Source organism: Heterocephalus glaber, unplaced genomic scaffold, assembly GCF_053883595.1.
Source record: "Heterocephalus glaber isolate CG9 unplaced genomic scaffold, H.glaber_assembly_v1.0 deba00001190, whole genome shotgun sequence".
NCBI lineage: Eukaryota > Metazoa > Chordata > Mammalia > Rodentia > Bathyergidae > Heterocephalus > Heterocephalus glaber.
In genome coordinates, this window is record NW_028258211.1 from 553344 (window position 1) to 575378 (window position 22035).

At 38.2% G+C, this 22035-nt stretch overlaps 1 protein-coding gene across 6 annotated transcripts in view; it reads left to right on the forward strand.

Annotated features, from left to right (window-relative positions):
- The window catches only part of Nab1 (NGFI-A binding protein 1), a 38530-nt gene continuing 16495 nt past the window's right edge, over positions 1-22035 (forward strand). For 2 of the 6 annotated variants that reach the window (XM_087210725.1, XM_004868966.4), the window contains exons 1-4: positions 34-57; positions 10611-11448; positions 18979-19112; positions 21439-21490. In XM_087210725.1, the coding sequence (XP_087066851.1) occupies positions 56-57; positions 10611-11448; positions 18979-19112; positions 21439-21490 (1026 nt within the window). In that variant the 5' untranslated portion in view covers positions 34-55. Of the gene's footprint in view, positions 58-231; positions 453-10610; positions 11449-18978; positions 19113-21438; positions 21491-22035 lie in introns of those variants that run through there. The other 4 variants (XM_087210727.1, XM_087210730.1, XM_087210728.1 and 1 more) reach the window with 3 other exon arrangements.

Below are 22035 nucleotides of genomic sequence, written 5' to 3' on the forward strand. Positions count from 1 at the left end.
GGCCGCGCGTGGGCGGGAGCCGGAGCGGCGAATGTAGCAAGAGCGGAATCTCCCAATGTGACAGCACGCGGGGGCGGGGGCGGCGGAGGCGGGCGGGGGAGGGGAGGGAGCGGGCGCAGCCGCGGGGAGGGCGGGGGCGGGCCGAGGGGGAGGGGAGGGGAGGGGCGGGGGAGGCGTCGGCGCCGCTGCCCGCGCCCGCTCCAGCCCGAGTCGCCTCTGCCGCGGCCGAGCGAGCGAGCGCCGTCGGGGCGGACGGGCGGGAAGCCGCTGCGGCCCGAGCCGGGGGAGCCGGGAGCGCGTGCCCACCGCCGTCGCTCCCCCCTCGATGGGAGCGGGGGCGTCCCGGCCGCCGCAGCCGCCTGAGGAGGGAGCGCCAGGGGCCGGCCCCGGGGAGTCCGGGCCGAGCCACCCTCGGGGGAGCGCGCGCCGACACCGCTGCCGCCACGGGCCGCGTACGTACCGGGCGACGTCCGCCTCGCGGGGCCGCGGGTGCGGGGCGCGTTCGCGGCGGCGTCCTGGGGGCGAGGGCGGCTCGGGCGCGAGCGGGCGACGCCGGAGCCGGGCGCGGGGCGCGGGTCCCTCGGAGGCGGCGGCCCCGTCCGCCCGGCGCCCGGGGTGGCGCGGGTGGCCGGGGTGGCGCGCGCCGGCCCTGGGGCTCCCTGCCGCCTCCTCCTGCGGGGACCCTGGTCTTTGTGTGTGTTTACTTTACCAAAGTGCTGGGCTTACTGTCTTCTTTTTTTCCCGGGTATTCTCCTTTTCTGAATGTAGTTTTCTTTTTAAAAGCGGAAGGAGAGAGTTTTGCTTGGAAGTGGCATTCAGAAACTTGGCACCGAGGTGCGGGCAATCCAGACACTCATGGTGCTTCTAAGGCCGAGTGAGGAATTTGCAAACGTGTGGGACACAGAAGCATTGCGTGCAGATGTGTGCGACCTGCTGGGGAGAGACCTTAGAGTACTGTCAGATATTTGTAGTCTACAACGTAGGAAATGACCCTGAGCAAAATATTGCAGGACCTTGGGAGGAAAGGATGGTTCAGTTGAAGTAGGAATTCGTAGGTTCTGCAACCAAGTTTTGCAGCAGGTGGTCAGTAGGAACCATCGATTTATAAGTGCTTACCCCTCGCTCCCTGGGGTTCAGAAAGCTGGAAGATATTTAGGGGACCCCGTTAATTTACAGTTTCATCGGAGAGAGTCCGTTTGGAATAATTTGTCAGTAACAAATGGTCTGCCAGTTACATGTCTGCCAACTCTCTAAGGAGTGCAAAGATCAGAAACGCAGGGGGAAATTCTCAGATCTTGTTTAAAAATATTTTGGCAGTTTTAATAGATAATATTAGATTGCATAGGAACAGAGCAACCGAATTTCAAATAGATTAGTCATGAAATGCTTAGCTGTTTTGTTAGAAAAGTGCATATGCAGTGAATTACCTTCCTGGGTTTTCTCTTTTTGAAATCCCTTCCTTGTATAACCCCCAATTAGGACAGGTTAGGATTTATCTGGGCTTTAAGAAGAAATACTGGAAATGGGATGCACAGCATATGCCTTCTCCCTGCTGGGTGGCGGCTGCCTTCCTGAAGGCCACAAAGACATAATTCTGCTCCAATCTAAGTGCCAGTAAAAGTGGCTCTTAGATTCTAGGGTGTCCTTTCCCCCTCGATATTTGTATCAATTGCGACATTTAATAGTATTCTCTTATTCAGGATTGAAGATTGATTTGTCCTGATAAGTAGGAAGATGCGAATAAGGATTCTGTTGAGAATGTGTAGACGACCAGGAATATCACTCTTCTTTATTCCTGTTCTGGGTACTAGATACTGGAACATGAGGTTTTAAAAAAATAATTTCAAGGAACCTTTTAATTTTTTAGTTTTTGTCATCTTTCAATAATTTTCCAGTAAAGCTAATATGCCATACCGGTATTGGAATTATTTTGTTTTTCCTGGCTCTGCTGATTTCCTGTAAAATGTGAATGTATCAGTAATAACAATAATAAAAACAATGAGACACTATATATTTTTTTCATTCTGTTAACTGTGTTTTCGATTCAAATGACAAAAACCTTTAGGGATATGTTAAACAATTTTGTGTGTGTGTTTGTGTGTGTGTGTGTGTGTATGTGTGTGTATATATATATACACATATAAACAAATACTTTCTTGTTTTATTTCAAGATTATTAGTACAATAGCATAATCCTGGCTAAAATAAAAATGTTCTGTTTTGTGACCAGTAAGGAACATGCACTATCATATAGGAAAGTTAGTAGAGCTTATATTCTCCAGAGTCAAGATAAAGCATTAGGTATTATTTTTTATTCACAGTTCAAGAATATATGGGTTTATTATTAAAGGTTTTGGGAATTTACACTGTAGATGCTTTGAAAGAAGAAATCATAAAGTGGGGGAGACCTTTGAAAAATTTGTTACATGAACTTTAAATTTTAAAGATGGTTGGATAGAAACAGTTGTATGTCAGGGTTTTTAGTGTGTCATTTGGCTCAGGCTCTGTCCTAAGACTTAGGCCTCATTTAGTCCATTATAATAAACATGTAATTATTTTGTTGTTGTTGCTATTTATATACATTTTTGGAAATAAAAGCTCTGTAAAAATTTGTCTCTTAAGTATGAAGCTATGTTCTGTATACTACAGAACCAGCATATATTACTTTCATGGACGTGAATGTTTTACGAACAGTTTTAATAATACACTAATGTATGATCATCTTGACTACGCATGTTTCATTGTGGAATTTATTAAATACATTAAAGAATAAATGTTACTCATTTGAGCATTATATAGGATTGTTAGCTCCTTTGCTTTGGGTTTATCTTTATCTTAGCTACTTTCATTATTTTGAGCAGAGGGAAGATTAGTACATTTATTATATGATATGCAAATTTGCTTTCTGATGTGACATGTTCAATAACTTGTACAATAGTAGAAGAAGCTCCCTTAAACTTAACAATGGAATAAGTGGTAAATTGAAAAGTTGAGTCTAAGAAAAAGAATTCTCATTTTGTGAGAATTCTCACAGCTAAAACATACCGTTAAACTTTCACATAGTTTGCCATTTCCCAATACATTGTACTGTAATTAGGGGCCTACATGTTAATTTGCATTGTGTATTAATAGTATTTACAGAGAAACTTCTGAAAAAATGCTAAAACTTATTAATATTTCCTACATACTCTGTACTCAGAGTGCTATTAATGCCCGTTGAATGACTTGACTTTTGGTTGATTGATACATTTCCAGCCATTTTATAAAAAGTTAGTATATAGTTATTCCTTAATAGCAAAATAAATTGATTTTTTTTCTTATTTTGATAAATGCGATTAAACTTACCTATAGAATATTTTAAATTTTAAGGAGCCCTCTAAATTTTTTCTAGCTTCATTCAGAATTTAGAAAAGAATTGAGAACAGGTCAAGCGTCCCAAATTACCATTTCATTAGAAACTGTATATGTAAGTCATATCTTTAACAGTAATAAAGTCAAACATGTCTTGGCTTAATTAATTTAAATCACTATGTGCTTACTGGTAAATGTAGCTAGGTAAATCTTTGGGAACTTCAAACATAAATAGGAGTTAGTATCCAGGCCAGCTGTGCAAACTTAAGTAACCCATGAAATAGAAGTAACTTAATCATTTAGCTTGAGTTCTGTATTCTGGGTCTAGGGTAGATGTGGTAAGAATTCATTTCCTTAGAGGCTCACCCTTTCCTCAGCCAAATTCTGACTTTTTAAGACCTTTTCATTTTAGCCTGTAGTGTTCCACTGCACCCTTCTCTCAGGCCCCTACCTTTGAGCTGCATGCTCCTAAAGTCAGCTCTACTTCAGAGACTTTAAGTGTAGTCTGTCATCAGAATGACTATTTCTTTTGTCCCCATTTCCAGTCTCAACCTTTTATTCCCTCAGTGTGTAATAGATCTCATCTGGACATTAAGAGAAAAACAGTGTTGTGGAACTAATTCACTTCAGTCTGTAAATGATTTGTGAGCCCTTAGCCAGGGTTTTCCCCTTTTTTTTAAGTCTAAGAGAGGTTGCTATTAGATAATTTTGAAGTAAAAATTTCAGACTGTGTTGGGGGCAAGGAATTTATAATCCTCTGCATAAAGAAGAAAGGCCTTGGGATTTTGCTCTTGGTTTCTCCCCACTCCTTGAAGATTCTCTCTTCCCTGGAATGTCAGGCTTTATAAAGGTACATATGTGTTTATACACACTTACTCACCCACTAAGTTGTGTGTGAGGCAGTGATGCCTCTACCATGTGGGGGAAAATACTGAGTAGTGAATATGAGGCCATTTGAATATAATAAATTTTTTATTTGGGAGTAATTTATATTGCATGTAATTTTTAGGAACATAGATGAATAAGATCTAGAATCACTTGTGACTGAACTTAATTTCTTAAAAATGCTGGTCTGAGGGCTAGACTCACACAATATATATTATAACATTAGTTGTGTAGTTTCTATATTTGGGAATGCATCCTTTGATCTCTTGGAAAAATAGCCATATTATGAGAGTCTACCGTATGGTCTTCTAAGAAAGAAAAAGCATCAAGGATGAGAAGATGGCAAGGAGTGTAGGTAAAGTTAAAGGAAGCAACAGAATCTGCCATTACTAGATTGGCAGTTCACTGGGGCAACAGTGTACCTAGGTGTTCTTTGTGGAATATGAAAGGAGGCTTAAACGTTGGGCCTCATTAAACAGTGACCTTTATGGAGATGTTATTCCATATAGAACATTTTGCTGGTGATGAAGCAAGTAAAAGACTAATGAGACCTATTCCTATCCTCAGGCTGCATATAACCTAACAGTAACTTGTTCTGCAGAGCCAGGTTAAGTCATCTTTGATCTCTGGCTCCTTTTGTGTAAGATGTTGTATAGCGTTTGTTGTTTGTCATAGTGCTTAAGTGTATGCTGCTGGTCTGTCTCCTTCCTCCTGATTCTTCACAAAGGGCCGTGTTTCCTCTGTATCCCTAAACTGACCTGGTGTATTTGAAAGAGGGGAGAGAATGGGAAGGGAGGTGTGGGGAGAGGAGAGGTGAAAGGCAAGGGAAGAACTGAGGGATTCCAAGAAGGAGAGAACACCTGTAGCCAGAGGTGTGGGCAAGGCTTTGGGGAAACGTGGTGGAGGTGGGAGGAAGGGAGGGTGTCTGAGGTGGGCAAGGAAGTGGAAGGCACATTTGAGGGAGAGACGGGGCGGCCAGCTGGAGAGGTCTGGGTTTGGGGTGCCTGTATGAGTAATTTGGGTGTCTGTCTAAGGAGTGGGGAGATTTGCACAGGTGAGTGAAGTGTCATTACCTGCCCTTTAGGAAGGTAAAGTTAGCATTGCAGTCCAGGATCCACTGAAGGTAAGGAAGTTATTTTCAAAGTTTAGTCAAGAAGCAGTGGAAACCAGAATTAGGAACTTTTGAGATAGAGAAAAGGTGATGGTGGCCTGATGAACGCCACACTTTTATTAAACTAGGGAACTGTAAAAGTAGTGATGCAACCCAGAGAACTGAGGGAGTTGAGAAGAGTCGATTTGGACTCTAGAAGAGAAGACGAGATATTGTACTTACTTTTGGACATATCAAAGTTAAGGTTTTGGCAATCCCCAGGTGGAATGCCAGATTACAGTTCATAAGTCTGGCTGATGGTTCTAAAATTGTTTTTTGTTTTTTTTTGGTACTGGGGATCGAACTCAGTTCCTTGCGCTGCAGCGAAACCACTGAGCTAAATCCCTGGCCCGTGGTTCTAAAATTTTTAAGGACTAAAGATCACTTCTTAAATTAAAAAAAAAATTGCAAGTACTCATACTTCTAGCCTTTATTAAGTATATTTTCAAAACAGTAAATTCAGGTATACTTTTGGTGGGGGGTACCAGGGATCGAATTCGGGTTCTTGCGCTTGCAAGGCAGGCGGCGGTGGAACTACTGAGCTAAATCCTGCCCTCAGGTCTACTTTTAAATGGGTTTGTGTTTTATTAAAGTACAAAAAGCTTATTTACTTTCATTTGTAAAGTAGACGTGTGGAGGCATCCTTTGACTCAGCAACCAGAGCTTGATGTACATTTGCCTTTGTGGACACTTGGCAGCAGAAACTCCTTAGCCCCTCGCCCACGTACCATTGGTCCAACATACAGATGTAGATTTGGAGGTTACTGCTTATAGTGGTAATTGGTGCTGGGAGAGGAAGAGACCAGGGGGAATAAAGACAGACAGTAGAAAAGTGATCCTGTGTGAAACGTTGGAAGCTGGATTCAGTGGTTCTTTCCCGTAGTCTCAGCCCTCGGGAACCTGAGGCAGCAGGGTCACTTGAACCAGGAGTATCACTGGAACTTGGGAGTTGAAGACCAGCCTGGGCAATATGGCAAGATCCACATCTCAGAAAGCACCAGCAAATGGGAAAGCCGTGGGGGATTCTTGCCCTTAAAATATAGTAAGGGAAGGTGGCCAAAAGAAAATGTCACATTACCAAAGTCAAATGAAGATTTGTTTCAAGGGTTGATGTACACAGCTGAGAAACTGAGCAGCTTGGCCTCTCTCAGTAGTTCAGATTTTTTTATAAAAGTTGGAGGAGCAGAGAGACTGGGTGGAAGCAGGTTTAAAATGATTCTTCTTTTCCCTAGTGCCCCGGAAAGGCATCTGTTCTACCTTACGCAGTAACTCAGTAGTTATTTGAGATGTTTATTGGGGGTAGGGGACAGGCTGGATTGAGGCAGATTTGAAGGAATGATTTCCTTTCTCTAGTGACTATAAAAGGGTTCTGCCCTTCTCTAAATCATCACATCCAAGCTTGGAGAAACAATCTTGGAAAAGTTTGTTTCCCGTAGTAAACCAGGGGTTGACCAGTAAAAGTTTCTGGATCAGACAGACCCATATTTTACTTTGCATAGTTAGAAGACTGATGCCACCCTGTAAGGAGCCAAGTAAGACACAACTTTTAAGGTTTTGAAATAGATCATTACCATAAGAACAAGTAGTCTTTTTTTTTTAACAAGTAGTCTTAGACTAATCTATTATTACTATGTAATTCTCTTCCTGATACTGGGGTTCTTTTTATTGGACTTTCCAGGGTAGGGAACATTTACACAGGGGTTAAGTGGAGGTTTGCAGTACGGCCTCGGGTTATCTTTTGAGCCAACAAGAATGAGTAACTGGTTTCTCTTAATAGTGGAATTCACAAAAAGATCAGACTCCCCTTGGTAGTGTAGGATCTTGGAGAAGCCAGGTAGCAGTAGTTTTCAGCTGAGTAGATTTACTGTCCTATCTGGTAAGCTGCTTGTAGGTAGTGCTGTGTTAGGACCCTTTGTATAGTTCAGATCAGAGAGATGCAGGTTGAAGCTTGCTTTCCACTTATTTGACATTCATGTTGGACCATAAATGGTTACAGATTTTGTGAAAACGTAAACTCTCACAAAAGTTTTCTTTTAAATAGAATCAAGTTAATGTATGAAGTGGTGGGTGTTTAAATTATCACAGCAGGCTCTGGAAAGAAACCGAAACATTCTCCCAATGCAAAAGCTTGGGGAGAAAACACCTTTCCCAGCAGTGAGTCTTTAGAAAACCTCCTGGGACTCTGAATAGTTGCCTAGCGTGTATTTGTTGTTCATCCTTTATCCTGACTTTGGAAATGTGCACTTAGTCCTGTCTGTCCTTAGGGAAATAGTGTCCTTATTGGAGACACTTTATATTTTCATTTAAAAATATTTATTAGTACATGTGTGCAGTACATAATGTTTCCATTCCTTGTGTGGAGTTGGTATATGTACATAACACATCTTCGTTCCTTTTCTCATCTCCTTTCTCTCCCATCCCTCCCCCTTCCCTTCATCTCTTGGTCCCCATCCTATTTGAGAAAGCTCTATCTCCTTATTTCCTATTAACTTTTATTTTGCTCATTATTTATATTTTGGGTTTCTCATAGAAGAGAAACTTGTGATGTTTAAGCTTATATGTCTGATTTACTTCACTTAATATTATGATCTCAAGTTGCATCCATTTTTCTACAAATGACTCAAGTTTATCTTTTTTATGGCAGAGTAGTGGTCTACTGTGTGTAAGTATCACATTTTTATCCATTCATGTGTTGCTAGATATACAGTCCACTTCCAAACTTTTGAATTGTTTGGCTTTAAACAATATGTATGCATGTGTCCTTGTAGTATGATACCAGTCCACAAGGGCTTTCTCTTAGGAACTAGGCAAATTGTTTGCTTTTTCTTGGATAAAGAAGAGAAAAGCTAAAACTTGAAAATTACTATTTTTCTAAAATCATTGTCTTATCTCAGAAGACTAAAATCTAAGTTTGGGTCATTTAGTTATCTTTAAGTTTCTCTTTTTATTTTTTATTTTTTGGTACCCGGGATCGAACTTGGGACCTTGCGCTTGCGAGGCAGGCGGCGGCACCACTGAGCTAAATCCCTGACCCCTCTGTTTATTTTTGTAACATAGAGAAATATGGGTTTTTTTTCTTACAGTTTATATAAAGATTTAAAAATTCTTCTAGATTTTGTCATGTAGTGTTTCCTCTATTCAATAATTTGGGGAGTAGATATGGTAAGTTAACTGATTGGCCTGTAAACCTTACAAAGCCACAGCCCTCCCCTGTGTTCTAGTTGAAAGCACATGGAGCCAGTTGCATTAGATATACGATGAGAGGGTAAATTTCTTTTCTTCTACTTCAGACACTCTATAAGCCTTCTGTTTGATATGTCGTAGTTTAATACAGGCTTAAACTTAAGTCTCAAGGGCTGTGTTTTTGTGGGCTGGTGTCCAGCTGGGTGATGGACTCTCGTTCAATTAGAACAGGCAGATGTTCGTTTGGGTGATGTGGAAGATAAAAGAATGTTTTTATCTAGAGGAACGAGGTGCCATAAACATGAAGGTGGACCTAAAGAACCTAGAGAGTCAGAGAACTTCTAGAGTTTGTATTGCCTGGAGAATGTTCTAAATAGGGCTCTTCTTGTGCTAGTTTGCCTTCTTTGACTGGTCCTGAGCATCTCCTGAGCTGAAGCTCAGGGACCTGGGAAACTGTTTTAAATGCACTCCAGATGAATGTGGCAGAAGTTCCTGGGCCCTGGTTGTAGCTTTCTTTTTGTCTCTTGGAAAATCATCAGGCTGTGCTCATATTAGCCCTTGTAAATACCCATAAAGTTTAAGGGGTCACTAGTTGATCAGAACAGATTGTGGAAGAAACAGATTCTGCAAGAAGAGCCTACCTAGTGTTCATTCTCTGAAGTCTGAGACTAGAGTTTTGTATTAAATGGTTGACTCCCAGGTTTGGTGATTTTCTGGCTTTCCGGGTGTGCCTGATTCCTCTGCCTGCATCATCTCCCAGTAACTATTGTTCCATACCATTTGAATTGAGAATGGGTCCTCCATTTTTCTCTGATGTATGTATTCTTTTAGCCTTTGCAATTTCTTCCATAGAGGGCAACTGGGTCTTTTTAATCCTAGGAGAGCACTGATTACAAGTTAATTTATTTCTCTTAAATGGAAGTACTTAGCCAACTCTTCTTTGCATGTGGGAGGTCTCCCCAAGCAACTGTGAGCAACTTTTAAAGGCTGCTAAGAGGTCAAAAAGCACTTTGCTTGTCTTGTTCCCTTCTCTTAAAGATAGGCATGTTGGTCTTGCTTGGGCCTTAGAAGTATCTTTCTTCTTGGTTCTGCCTTGGGCTTTGCTGCTGCTCTGGAGGGCTCACTGGCCTCCGATTGCATCCTGCATCTCTATCCCTGATGCCTATTTAGGCTTCAGCCTGTTATTTTGCATACAGGGCAGTTCTTCATAAGCATTCCACCAAGAGCCAAGTTTGAGTGCCACCCGTTTGAAAGGGAATCTTACTAATCTGATTTTTCTATGTCCTTGATGCCTGTTAGAATTCTAGGCTCTCAGATATGTAATTTCATAGTCATTTAGAATACTTTTTTTCCCTGAAACCAAAGTATTAGTAAATGGCAACTGTATCCTTTTTATCACTTACACCAAAGTGATCACAAGTCTTATCACTTATTTGTTTGAATTTTTGCATCTGCTTTTTTTTTGTTCTTTTTGGTTCCTAAATATACTACCTCCTTTTTTTTTTTAAACCTCCTTCTTGAGCCAAAATTGATCTTAGTTGTCCTGCTGGCCAGTGTTACTAATTTTTCTTTACAAAATGGGAATAAATACACCTATCACACAGTGGCAGTTGTGAGGATTAGATATAATGTAAAGTGTTTATCATATTGCTGGACATAGAGTAAGTCTTCGCTGAATGATAGCATGCTACTTACCTCCTGCTAATTTTGATTATCTTCGCTCCACCTCTTTGTCCACACTATGGAAGCAGTGAAGTATGTAGATGAAAATATGGGACCCAGAACCCTGAGAACCTGCATTTCCTGCTTACTTCTCCTTTAAGAAAATAGATCAGTTTAGTTACTGACCTTTCTGGTTATTAGAAGTACAAAGTCAGATAAAGGATGTAGAGAGAGAGAGAATGCTTCCTTAGCAGTCAGCTGTTGTGCACATGCTCCTTGTTTTTCCTGTATTGCATTCCTAAATCCTGTAGTATCTGAACTATCTGGTTTAAGAAGTTTGAAGCAAGTGCAATGAGTTTTTTTGTCTCTTCTTTTTGTAGGTTAACTCTATCCACAGTAATGGCTGCGGCCTTACCCAGGACCCTAGGGGAGTTGCAGCTGTATAGAATATTGCAAAAAGCCAATCTGCTTTCTTATTTTGATGCCTTTATCCAACAAGGTGGTGATGACGTCCAGCAACTCTGTGAAGCTGGAGAAGAGGAATTTTTGGAAATCATGGCACTGGTGGGCATGGCTAGCAAGCCCCTTCATGTTAGAAGGCTACAGAAGGCTTTGAGAGACTGGGTTACAAACCCTGGCCTTTTCAATCAGCCGCTGACTTCCCTTCCTGTCAGTAGCATACCTATCTATAAATTACCGGAGGGATCACCTACGTGGCTGGGAATATCCTGCAGCAGTTATGAAAGAAGTAGCAATGCCCGGGAACCTCATTTAAAAATCCCCAAATGTGCCGCTACCACCTGTGTGCAGAGCTTGGGACAGGGGAAGTCAGACCTGGTGGGGAGCTTAGCGCTGCAGAGTGTGGGCGAGTCCAGACTCTGGCAAGGTCACCACGCATCAGAGAGCGAGCACAGCCTCTCCCCAGCAGATCTTGGCTCCCCCGCGTCCCCAAAGGAGAGCAGTGAGGCTCTGGATGCTGCTGCTGCACTCTCTGTGGCTGAGTGTGTGGAGCGCATGGCCCCCACCCTGCCGAAAAGTGACTTGAATGAAGTGAAAGAGTTGCTAAAAACTAACAAGAAGCTGGCTAAAATGATCGGTCACATCTTTGAGATGAGTGATGATGATCCACACAAAGAGGAGGAAATTCGAAAATACAGTGCAATATATGGCAGATTTGACTCCAAGAGAAAGGATGGAAAACATCTCACGCTTCATGAGGTACGCCCAGGTTCTTCTTTCTCTGTGTGTGTGTGGTGGGTGTTTTGCTGTTCCTTTAAGGTAAGTTTGGTAGTAGTCTCCGGAAAAGGAGATGGATTTCCTGAGACTAGGACTGAAACCACACAGGTATTAGCCAGATACAACTCTTAGGAAAGGAGTCTGTATTGTGTTGGAGTATTTTGTGTTAAACTCAAACATGTTTGAGCTTTGAAACTACGGTGTAATATGACTTAGAAAAATGTCAGAATTTAATCACTGACAGTATAAAGTCTTTGTGTTTCTGAGGCAGTTTATTTTTAACAAATAAAATAGGATTTTTCAGTGTAGACACATTCATTTAAACATTTTTGTAAACTTTTTTAAACAAAAAAACAATTTCTAAAAATAAAACTTAAAACAGTTTCCAGCCAGTATAGAAAACAAAATTATAGTTGATGAACATTAGAAGGATTATTATAGCTTTTCACATTGTTTTGATGTTTGGCATTAAAAATTCGTATTGTTTTATCTTTATAGCACTGTAGAAATATTCAGCTTAAGTATGTGTGTGTGTGTGTGTGTGTGTGTAAACTTGCACTTTCTCTCTCCCCTTGCTTATCCAGCCAACATGCCATTTTTAAAATTTAGCTCAAGTGTAAGCTTGTTTTTTTTGTTATTTTTTCCTCCAAATAGAATGACTTTTCCTTTCCTTTTAAATTTTTATCCCTGAATACACTTCTGTCACAGTTACTTGAGAACACTTCGTTGGAATTGCTTACTGGTGTCCAGGTCTTGTCTCTTGCAGTGTAATTTGGGCTTCTTCAAGGCAGAGGCTGTGTCTTATTCATCTTTTATCTCCAGAGTCTTAACATACCCGATAAGTGATTAGAAAATACATTTACTTTGAGAACTGCAAGACTTCCATAGCTTTTTCATCTCTATGTATCTTTTAGGCAGTGTGACCAACCCACAGCCTGAGGGCTGCTTGCCTTCTTTAAAAATAAATAAATAAATAATAATAATAATAAAATTAAGGAAGTTTTATTACTTATATGCATTAACTATATTATATATTTTATATCCAACCTAAGACACTCCCTTTCACTCAGTGCTGCCCAGGTAAACCAAAAGGTTGGGCACTCATACTTTAGAAAAAAGAAAGAAATCCCCTGAAAAATGTTCAGGTTGAATATAATATTTCACGTTTAATAGCAGCTCTTTCCCCCCAGATTTGTACTTTAACATGAAAAGAATATGTACTCATTGAAAGGACACAGAAGTATTGAGTCAGTAAACTTCAGAATACTTTTTAATGTACAAATATGGATCATGTTTTGGACACTGTTCTTTGAATTTTTTTTTAATCAAACAGTATCCTCACAGTACAATACACTATTAGATACCTTATCAAGTCAGTACACATAGAACTACCTAACTTATGTAAGGGTTACGTTCTTTTCCATAGTGTGCATGTGCTATTATTTAACTACTTTATTTAGGCTGTTGGCATTTAAAAAATTTTATATTTAAAAGTTTGTGAACATTATTATACACATAAACCTTTACAGACTTGTGCATATCTTTCTGTAGATGGATTCCAACATGTAAAATTATGGCATTAAGAAATATGTAGATTTAAAGTTTCAATTTACTGCTAAAAGGCCTTCCAAAAGAGCTGCAACTTTTTATACTTTTACTATTAATATGCAAATGTCCATTTCCCCACAGACTGCTAATAATGCATTTTACATTCTTTTTCATCTTTGACAGTCTAGTATGAAAAATTCTCATTGCTCAAATTTATTTTTCTTACAGAAGATGAGTATCCTTTCATATTTTTTAACAGATATTTGTTTTGATGTTGGAATTTTGTTTTAAAAATCGGAAAAATTTTACATTCTTAGGGTATTAACTATTTGTCTTATATTGTAACATTTTTATAGATTAACATGTGTCCTTTGCCCTTTCATGTGGAAATTTTTTGTAGTATCTACTGATCTTAGCCTGTATGGTATCATTGGTTTAATTTTTTATTCCCATACCAGATTGAGTTATTTTAATTACTGTAGCTTTATGATGTGGTTAGCTATCTGGAAAGGCAAGTACTCCACGAGTCTCATTTTGCAACTTTTCTGGTTTTTTAAAAGAATCTTTCAAATAAAATTTTGGATGCATTTGTCTATTTCATCAAAAATTTGTTATTTTAGGGCCAGGGATTTAGCTCAGTGGTGCTGCCGCCTGCCTCATAAACACAAGGTCCTGAGTTCGATCCCCAGGACCAAAAAGAAAAATTGTCATTTTAATTAAAAATGCCTTGAATGTATAGATTAATTTGGTAAAAATTAACATATTTACAATGAGGCCTATACAGGGATGTAGTGCATGTGTTTCCTTTCTTCTATATTCCCCAGTAATTTTATAATTCTTTTATTCATATATATTTTGTACAATTTGTTAGGTCAAATACTATATATGTTAAATGTTATATTTATTTTAAAATTTCTTTGGCCATTTCCTTTGAATGATTTTTAAACATAAATTACAGGACTCTTAAGTAATCCATTTCTTTTTGAATCATCTGATAAGTTTACATTTTTTCTAAACATGTCCATTTCATCCAAGTTTTCAAACTTTTTTGCATGCAGTTGTTCATAGTTTTAAAGACATAATACTGTCCATACATTTATCTTTTCCCCCCCAGATGTTTGTCAGTGTTATTCTTTTTCAGAGATCTGCACACTAAGCTTTGTGGGCCCAATCTGGCCCACCTCCTGTTTTTATAAATACACTTCTATTGGAACACAGGCTAGGCTTGCTTCTTTATGAATTGTTTGTGGTTAACTTCAGGTTACAGTGGCAGAGTTGAGTAGATATGACACAGACTGATTCTCTGCCCCTTTACAGAAAAAGCTTGCCAACTTCAGATCTTTTTGAAGAAGTGACTTTTAGCTTAGTTGATTTTCTTGGTTGTGGGGTGTGTGTGTGTGTTCTGTTTTCCTACAGTTTCTAGCTCCCGTTGATAGGATTGCCATTTGATGGCATTGTTGGGAGGTGATGGAGACTTAAGGTGGGCCCTGGTTAAATGGAGTGGGTAATGGGAGCGTGACTCAGGAATGCCAGCGTGTGCTCAGTTTCTCCTCCTCTGGCTCTTCCCCTGTCTGTTTCCAGGCTGTCATCAGTTGAGCACTTGTCTTCTCCCATACCCTCCGCCATGATATTCTGTGTTCCCTTAGTCCCTGGTTGGCTGGTATTAGATTTAGCCAACCACCATTGAAACCTCTGAACTGAGCCAAACTAATCTCTTCCTCTTCTAAGTGTATTTCTCAAGTATTTGCTCACAGCAGTGAAAAGCTACACACTGGCTTTCCTTACACCTTTAAAATTTTGTCCTCATTCTTAATTACTGTTACTTGAGGTAAATTCTGTATTGTCTATAGTTTTCTTTTAGTAGTTGAAGGTACCATTTTATTGGCTTTCAGCTTTATGTTTAGAAATTAGTGATTATGCAGTTAATTTATTATCTGTTTGTTTGTTTTTTTGCTACCGGGCGTCAAACTCAGATCCTTCCGCTTGCAAGGCAGGCGGTGGAACCACTGAGCTAAATCCCTGGCCCCTATTATCTGGCTTTTAAATCTTCTGTTTTTGCCCCTAGTTTTTTTCTTCTTTGTTTCTGTATGTCTTGTCATTTTAACAGTGTTGCTTCTCAGTCATATTTTCAGCTCTCTTTATTTCTTTAAATGAAGTCTTTGAGAATTTGAGTCTGTCTTTTGCTGCTTTGTTTCTCTATTTCATGGTTTCTGTCAGTAAATTCATATTTCTTGGAATTTTAAATGTTCAGAGGCCCAGGCAAAAAGTGGATTGATTTCCCTAGAGGTTATTTGCTTTTACTTCTACCAGGCAACTGGGGACACTATAACTCTGGTCCTTGTGAAAATAATTTCTCAGCCAACTTAGTGTGAATTAGGGCTAAAGATAAATATGAAGGTGGATTTGGACTTACACAGGCTTAGTAGCATATCTTCTGTTCTTTCTCACTTAGCACCAAGGATCAAGACAGGAAATTTTCTTTGCATTCCCCTGTGACTAGAGGTGATTTTCTGGTTCAGCCTTCTATTGGTGTGTAGTGCTTCGAGGGCTCAGCTTTAAGGAGGAGAGGGGTCTTAGACACTTCACTTTTGGGAGAGGGAGCCCTAGGCTTTGGCTCTTTGTCCCTTCTTACTCCTCAGCCCCATTAGACTGTGAAGATTGTTCAGGTTTTCCAGCTTAGCAAGTGTCCTCCCCTTACTCTTTATTTGTTTTGATCTGAATAGTCCTTCATGGTATATAAGGCCCCTGAGTGCTAAAAAGGAAAGTCCTGATTGCCTGTTGAGCCTCCCTGTCATAGAGCACTCCTGTAGTATGTTTGTAGCAACAATACTTAATAGAAATTTATAATAATTTGATTATTAAAGATTATGGTTTTAACTATCTGTAAATAATTTTTTTCATAGAATCAGTTAATTATTCTTCCTGAAGGCAAAGGTAGCTGTTGTGAGTTCAGCTTATAAAGCTAGAATGATGGAAAGCTAACTTTCAGAAATCTTTTACCTGAAGATATGAATGGAATTTTGGTATTTTGGGCCATGGAAAGAGGAAGTAAGGGAAATAAACCAGTAAGGGAGAATATTTTATTAATTTTAATACAACTGGAATATGGGCATTTTCTAAAAAGCTAACGTGGTGCTGCAACTAGTGACTACTTTTTGAAGTGTTTTTGACATTTTTAAAAAATGTATCATAATATTTATTGATTTGTTCATTTTTAGCAACCGGAGGCCATAAAATCTTGATAACACATGGTTTTGAAGGAGACTTAAACACCTTCTTACTACAACTTGGGAATGAGCTAGGATTGTTTCTCTAGCCTTAATTTTCTGCTAAAAGGCTAGAAAGTAGGCTTGCTACATTTTTTAGTCTGTTGGAGTTTGAATTCCCTGATAATGAATATTATGCTTGTTTTCTTTGGTCTTCAGTAAGATGATAGAAGGCATGCTAGAAGACTGTTCTTAGTTCATATTGAGAAATTATTTTCTGTGGTTATGCATAAGCTAGTACTTCTGAAATGTTGTTAATTTAGGTATCTTATTGACAGGGTTTTCTATTGTAATTTAGATTTGTAAATACAAAACAGAAGTAGCTATTTAAAAAGCAATTTGAGAAAGATCTTCAAGGTCACTGTAGCTACTACCATGGTGAATTTGCAGTTTACTTAGGATATGTATTCTTTAAAATACATTTCACTTTTAGCTCCAGTAGCATTGTGCCTTTCAAAAGCACTTTGGGAAGGAATTGATCTTTGATGATTTTTTAGGAGGAGAGGAGAAGGCAGAAAATAAATTCTTCCTTCAATTTCAGTTTTTTATTGGGGGGAAGTGGGGAACCAAGGCCTTTGCACTGAGCTGCATCCCCAGCTTGCTCTACCTTCTTTACTCTTTTTTTTTTTCTTTAAAGACAGACTCTTGATAAGTTGCCCAAGCTTGGCTCAAACTTGTGATCTGCCTGCATCAGCCTCCTGCAGTGCTATTACTTTTTAATATTTAGCTTCAAATTTAAAATAATGTCTTAGGCTTATTATAACCTTGCTGTCAGCTAAACTAATTTTCTCAGAACAAACCAGCATAAATTACAGTGGGAAATTTGGGGAGGAAGATGTTACATATGTATGTATCATACCAAACACTATAACATATTCTAGGTGGATTAAATACTTAAGTGGGAACATTAAACTATTAAACTAAAATATAGGAAAAGATTTATGTATTATTAGGCAGGAAAGAAGTTTCTGTGCTTTCACCCAAGGCAGAAACTACAAGGCTAATGACTACTGTGACAAAATAAAGCACTATATATGTGGAGAGTTAATGCTCTTAATATGTAAATAATTCCTAAAGTCTGTAAGAAAATGAAACACTAATAGAAGAATCAGGGAAATGTCTCAAGCAAGAAAATTTTAAAATAAGTCAAAAACATAAAAAAGTTCAATTTTATACTCAGATAAATGCACATATAACCAAAGTCATGTAAAATATGTGAAATTCATGAAGCTTTTGAAAGATAATAAGCAGTGTTGATCAATATTCTAAGAAATGGACTTTTTATACAATTGTTGGTATCACTATGATATGGCAACTTTTTCTGAAGGGTAATTTGGTAGAACATACAAATTTTTAAAAATGTAATACATTCTGTAATCTACATGGACAACTGGGGGTAGTTTAATGTGAGTTGGTTTAAATAGTATATTGTTTTTTCCTATAATGGAATATTGTGTGTGTAGGGAAAAATGGTATATAGAAATTTAAATTCATTAATCAGTCAACAGATACTACTGAATATACAACCAGTACCAGATGCTGATATAAACAAGCCAAGTCTCTGTCCTAATGTGGTAAAAATAAAAATTATGCTGTATGTATGTGGGAAAAAAGGAGATTGCAAATCTGTATATACATATATACTTAAGTTAACTTAAGAAAAGCAAGAACCAGTACAACAGCTGTGCAAGGCATTTCTCCTCTTTTGTTAGAGACCCTTCAGACTGCTGTCCTGCCCTTTGCTTGTCCAGGCACACAGCTGGGGACAGTGCATCGGGCTCATCTCAGTCAGGTCCTGTTTTCTTTCTGCCATTGGTCATGGTTGATTGAGTGCTCAGTTGCTTTTTAAAAAAAGTCTGATGTACCTCCTGGCAGTTCCTGGTAGCTATTTAAATCGACACAATTATGAGAAAAACATGCTTAAGATTATTAAACAATTAGAGATTTTGAGTTTAGGATGACATTTGCTATTTTAAGTTTTAGTACAGTGTCACTGGCAACTCTATATTGGCAATATTTAACAGTTACTGAATCACGAGAAGGTAGAATTAGATGAATCTTAAAAGATGAGTCACCGGGGCTGGGGATTTACCTCAGTGGTTTCGTCGCCTGCTGCGCAAGTGCAAGGACCCGAGTTCGATCCCTGGTACCAAAATACCCCAAAAAACCCAAAAACAAACAAACAAAAAGATGAGTCACCATTGATTTTCTGGGGTAGCCCTAATGTGTGATAACTTCCTTGTTAGTAAGTGATTGGGTGTTTAACTAAAATCATTTAATTTTGATTTATAAGAATTTTTATGTCAGTTCACATTTTTAAACATGCTGTCAGACCATGTATATTTACTTTTAGTTAGGGAAGTACTATCACCATATCATATGTTTTAATCCCTTGGTTTTTTACAAGAAAAGTGAGCTTCGGAATACTTGTTACTTTTTATATTCTTTATAGTGCATAAGCTCTCCTAACTAAACAAAAATAAAATAAATAAAACTAAGATAACTATTTTGAATAGTTTAGGCTTTGCAAAATGGTAAATGAGTTGATTTTATTCTAAAATTTGGCTTTAGGGGTAATACCATCCTGATTTTTATGAATTGTGATTTTATTATATAATGTAAACTTTTTATATTGAGACATTTACATATTGATGAGATAAAAATGTTTATAGTTTTTAACTTTATTTTGAATATCCAGCTCACTGTTAATGAAGCAGCTGCTCAGCTCTGTGTGAAGGATAATGCCCTACTGACACGAAGAGATGAACTTTTTGCCCTGGCTAGGCAGATTTCTCGAGAAGTCACCTATAAATATACTTACAGAACCACCAAGTAAGTGTTAACTAGTCAGCAGTATGTTTGCGTTGCCTAATAGAAGGCAAGTTTGAAACACCCTCCACTGATAGAATATGAATGAGCATTTCTGAAAAGGTAAACGTGATTATAATTCTGTAAAACTAAACAATTACTGACTTTTAAAAGCATGATTGTTAAAAGTGATTTTTTAATAATTTTTAAAACAGGCACATAAAATTGTGCATATTAATGGGATAATGTGATATTTCAGTGCATGTATACATTGTATAATGTTTAAACCAAGTTAAATATATCTATCTCTTTAAATATTTACTACTAATTTATGGTAACAAAACAAAACACAGTCAAAGCCTTTCCTGAGGTTTTGTAATACACACTAGGTAAGCAGTGCCTCAGCCCCTGCAGTGCAGAAGCACCAGAACTTCTTACTCCAAACAGAGATGCTCATTGTTTTGATTCTGATCTTCCTCTCCTTTGAAAGATGTAGTTTCTTAGTACGGTAACATCGTTCTTGTGTTAGGATAGACATTTTTCTCACACACATAGGTTCTGAGTGGATGATGGGATTTAGACAGCCTTTATAGACTTACAGTATTTGTACAGCTCACTAACTGTATGAACTTGTTGAACTGAGGAAACAAAATGGTTACTTTTGCAAGTTGTTTGCAACCTGAGATTACTGAATGCGTGAAAAGACTTTTGACCAGCATTTAAGGGAAATTGGAAATATTTTCACTGCTAGAAAATGGAACATGGAATGTGAGTTTGAAATACAAAAAAATGTAATGTTAAAAAAATGGTGGCTTCAAAATCACACACAATACTATTCATCATCTTATTACCCCCTTGAGCCCTAATCATCCTCTACAGATATTGGTATAGGTATTTTTATTGTGTTTAGGTGGTTCTGCATGGAGCCTTATTTCCAGCCCATTGTCTTTTGTACATGTCACTGTTATTGTGAGTAGACATAAATGACCACTTACATGAGAGTAACACTGAATATTTGTTGAAAATTCATACCTTCAGCACTCTTCCCAAGTCTAATAAATAAGTCTCTGGAGGATGGAACCGTGTAACCCGAAGTTTTCCCATGTATCCCAGATGAGCCTTGTCCGTACTCAAGGTTAAGGTTAGACATGTGCCGTCACTAACTGTTGTTTTCCCTTAACTTGCAATAGCTTCATTTTCTGGCCTACCTTGGCAACTTCACATTTACAACCATGCAATAAACAAAATTAGGTAGACAAAATGAACAGGGGAAGAATATGCAGCAATATGACAAGATTGTTTCTACAATTTTTTTTTCTGGAATCAGATAATCAAGCACTGAGTCAGTGGGTTTTTTTTTTACTGCATTATACTGTATTTTCTTTACTGTATTATACAAAATTTTCAGAGTACTGTATTTAGATAATTTTCTTTAATCAAAATATGCATGGTTGTGATTTAAGAAGTACTCAAGTCTTACAGTGAGACTGCAGCTCCTGTACTCTGTCACCTTCCCACTTGTCGGGTCCGTGAAGCTGTGCTTCCATTCCTACCTCTTCCCCTGTTCTCCGGAACATAAGTAGTTTTTGTAGTTTCTTTTTCATCCTTCCAGTGCTTGTTATATATGTGCAAACAAATAAAAATACATTCTCATTTTCACCCTTTTTTAAAAATAAAAGCATACATGTATACTTTTCTATATTTTGCTTTTATTTTACTTAGCAAATCTTGGCAATCTTTCTATATTAATACATATGTATTGGTCCAGTTGGTGGATATTGACTTACTTTTAGTCTTTTGTTATTGAAAATAATGCCACAATAAATAACATACACATCATATTTTGTTGATTCTGAGATGTACGTCTTCACATTCTGATGTCTTTTATGTTGAGGTATAACTTATAGTTGATTTATAATTTAGTTGGCAGTATTTCAGAGTGGCACATGAAGTAATTGTGTTCCGTAGAATTGATGGAGTGTCATTACATGTATGTGTTAGTTCCTCTGGGATAGATTTCCCGCTGAGAGATTTCCAAGTCAAAGGTAAGTCTAGTGTTGGCGTGTAGACAAAATGCTTTTACAAGGTAGTGCTTTAACCCCTGAGCTGTGGAGCCAAGTACAACAAAATGCCTTTTTAATCTCATGTATATTAATCTTAAGCATTCATCTTAATGGGCATTTTTGTTATTTTATCTTAAATTGTTTCTGCTGAACCATGAAGAGATATACTCCTTGATATATTTTCCTTTATGATAATCATGAAATATTTATTGAGTGATTTCTCTGTGGGGAGTTCGTAGGTAGCTGCTGCTATCTTCTCAAGTTTTTCTCTCTCTTCTTCCCCTTAGGTCGAAATGTGGTGAAAGAGATGAATTATCCCCAAAGAGAATTAAAGTGGAGGTATAATTATGTGTAATATTTTCTTACACTAGTCCTGTTTGCTTCTGTTTTAAGATATTTAATAATAAAGAAACTTACTAATTTAGACAAAAAATATGGTCTCAAACTAATGGAAAAAGAATTGCATAATTTAAAAAGCAATGTAGGGGCTGGAGGTGTAGTTAAATGCTAGAGAGCTTGCCTAGCAATGTATAAGGTCCTGAGTTCAATCCCCAGCACTTGGGGGAAAAAACAATATAGAATTATTTTAATCTGACTTATCTATGGTAATTTGAACTAGAAAACTAAGGAAATAACTTCCTAGATTGACATCCAGTCAGTTTATCACAGTTTGATTTGCAAATTAGTGTTTTTTACAGATATAAAACTCTTCACTGATTAAACAGTTCCTTTTAACATCTTATATCATTAGTCATATCGCCAAATACACTCACAGGAACTTTTAGTTTCTTTATTTTAGCTGTCTGAGGGAAATGACAATTTAGTAGCTACAAATCAGGGGGTCTTTACTGAAACTAAAGTCTTTTTGAGGACCATGGTTGAGA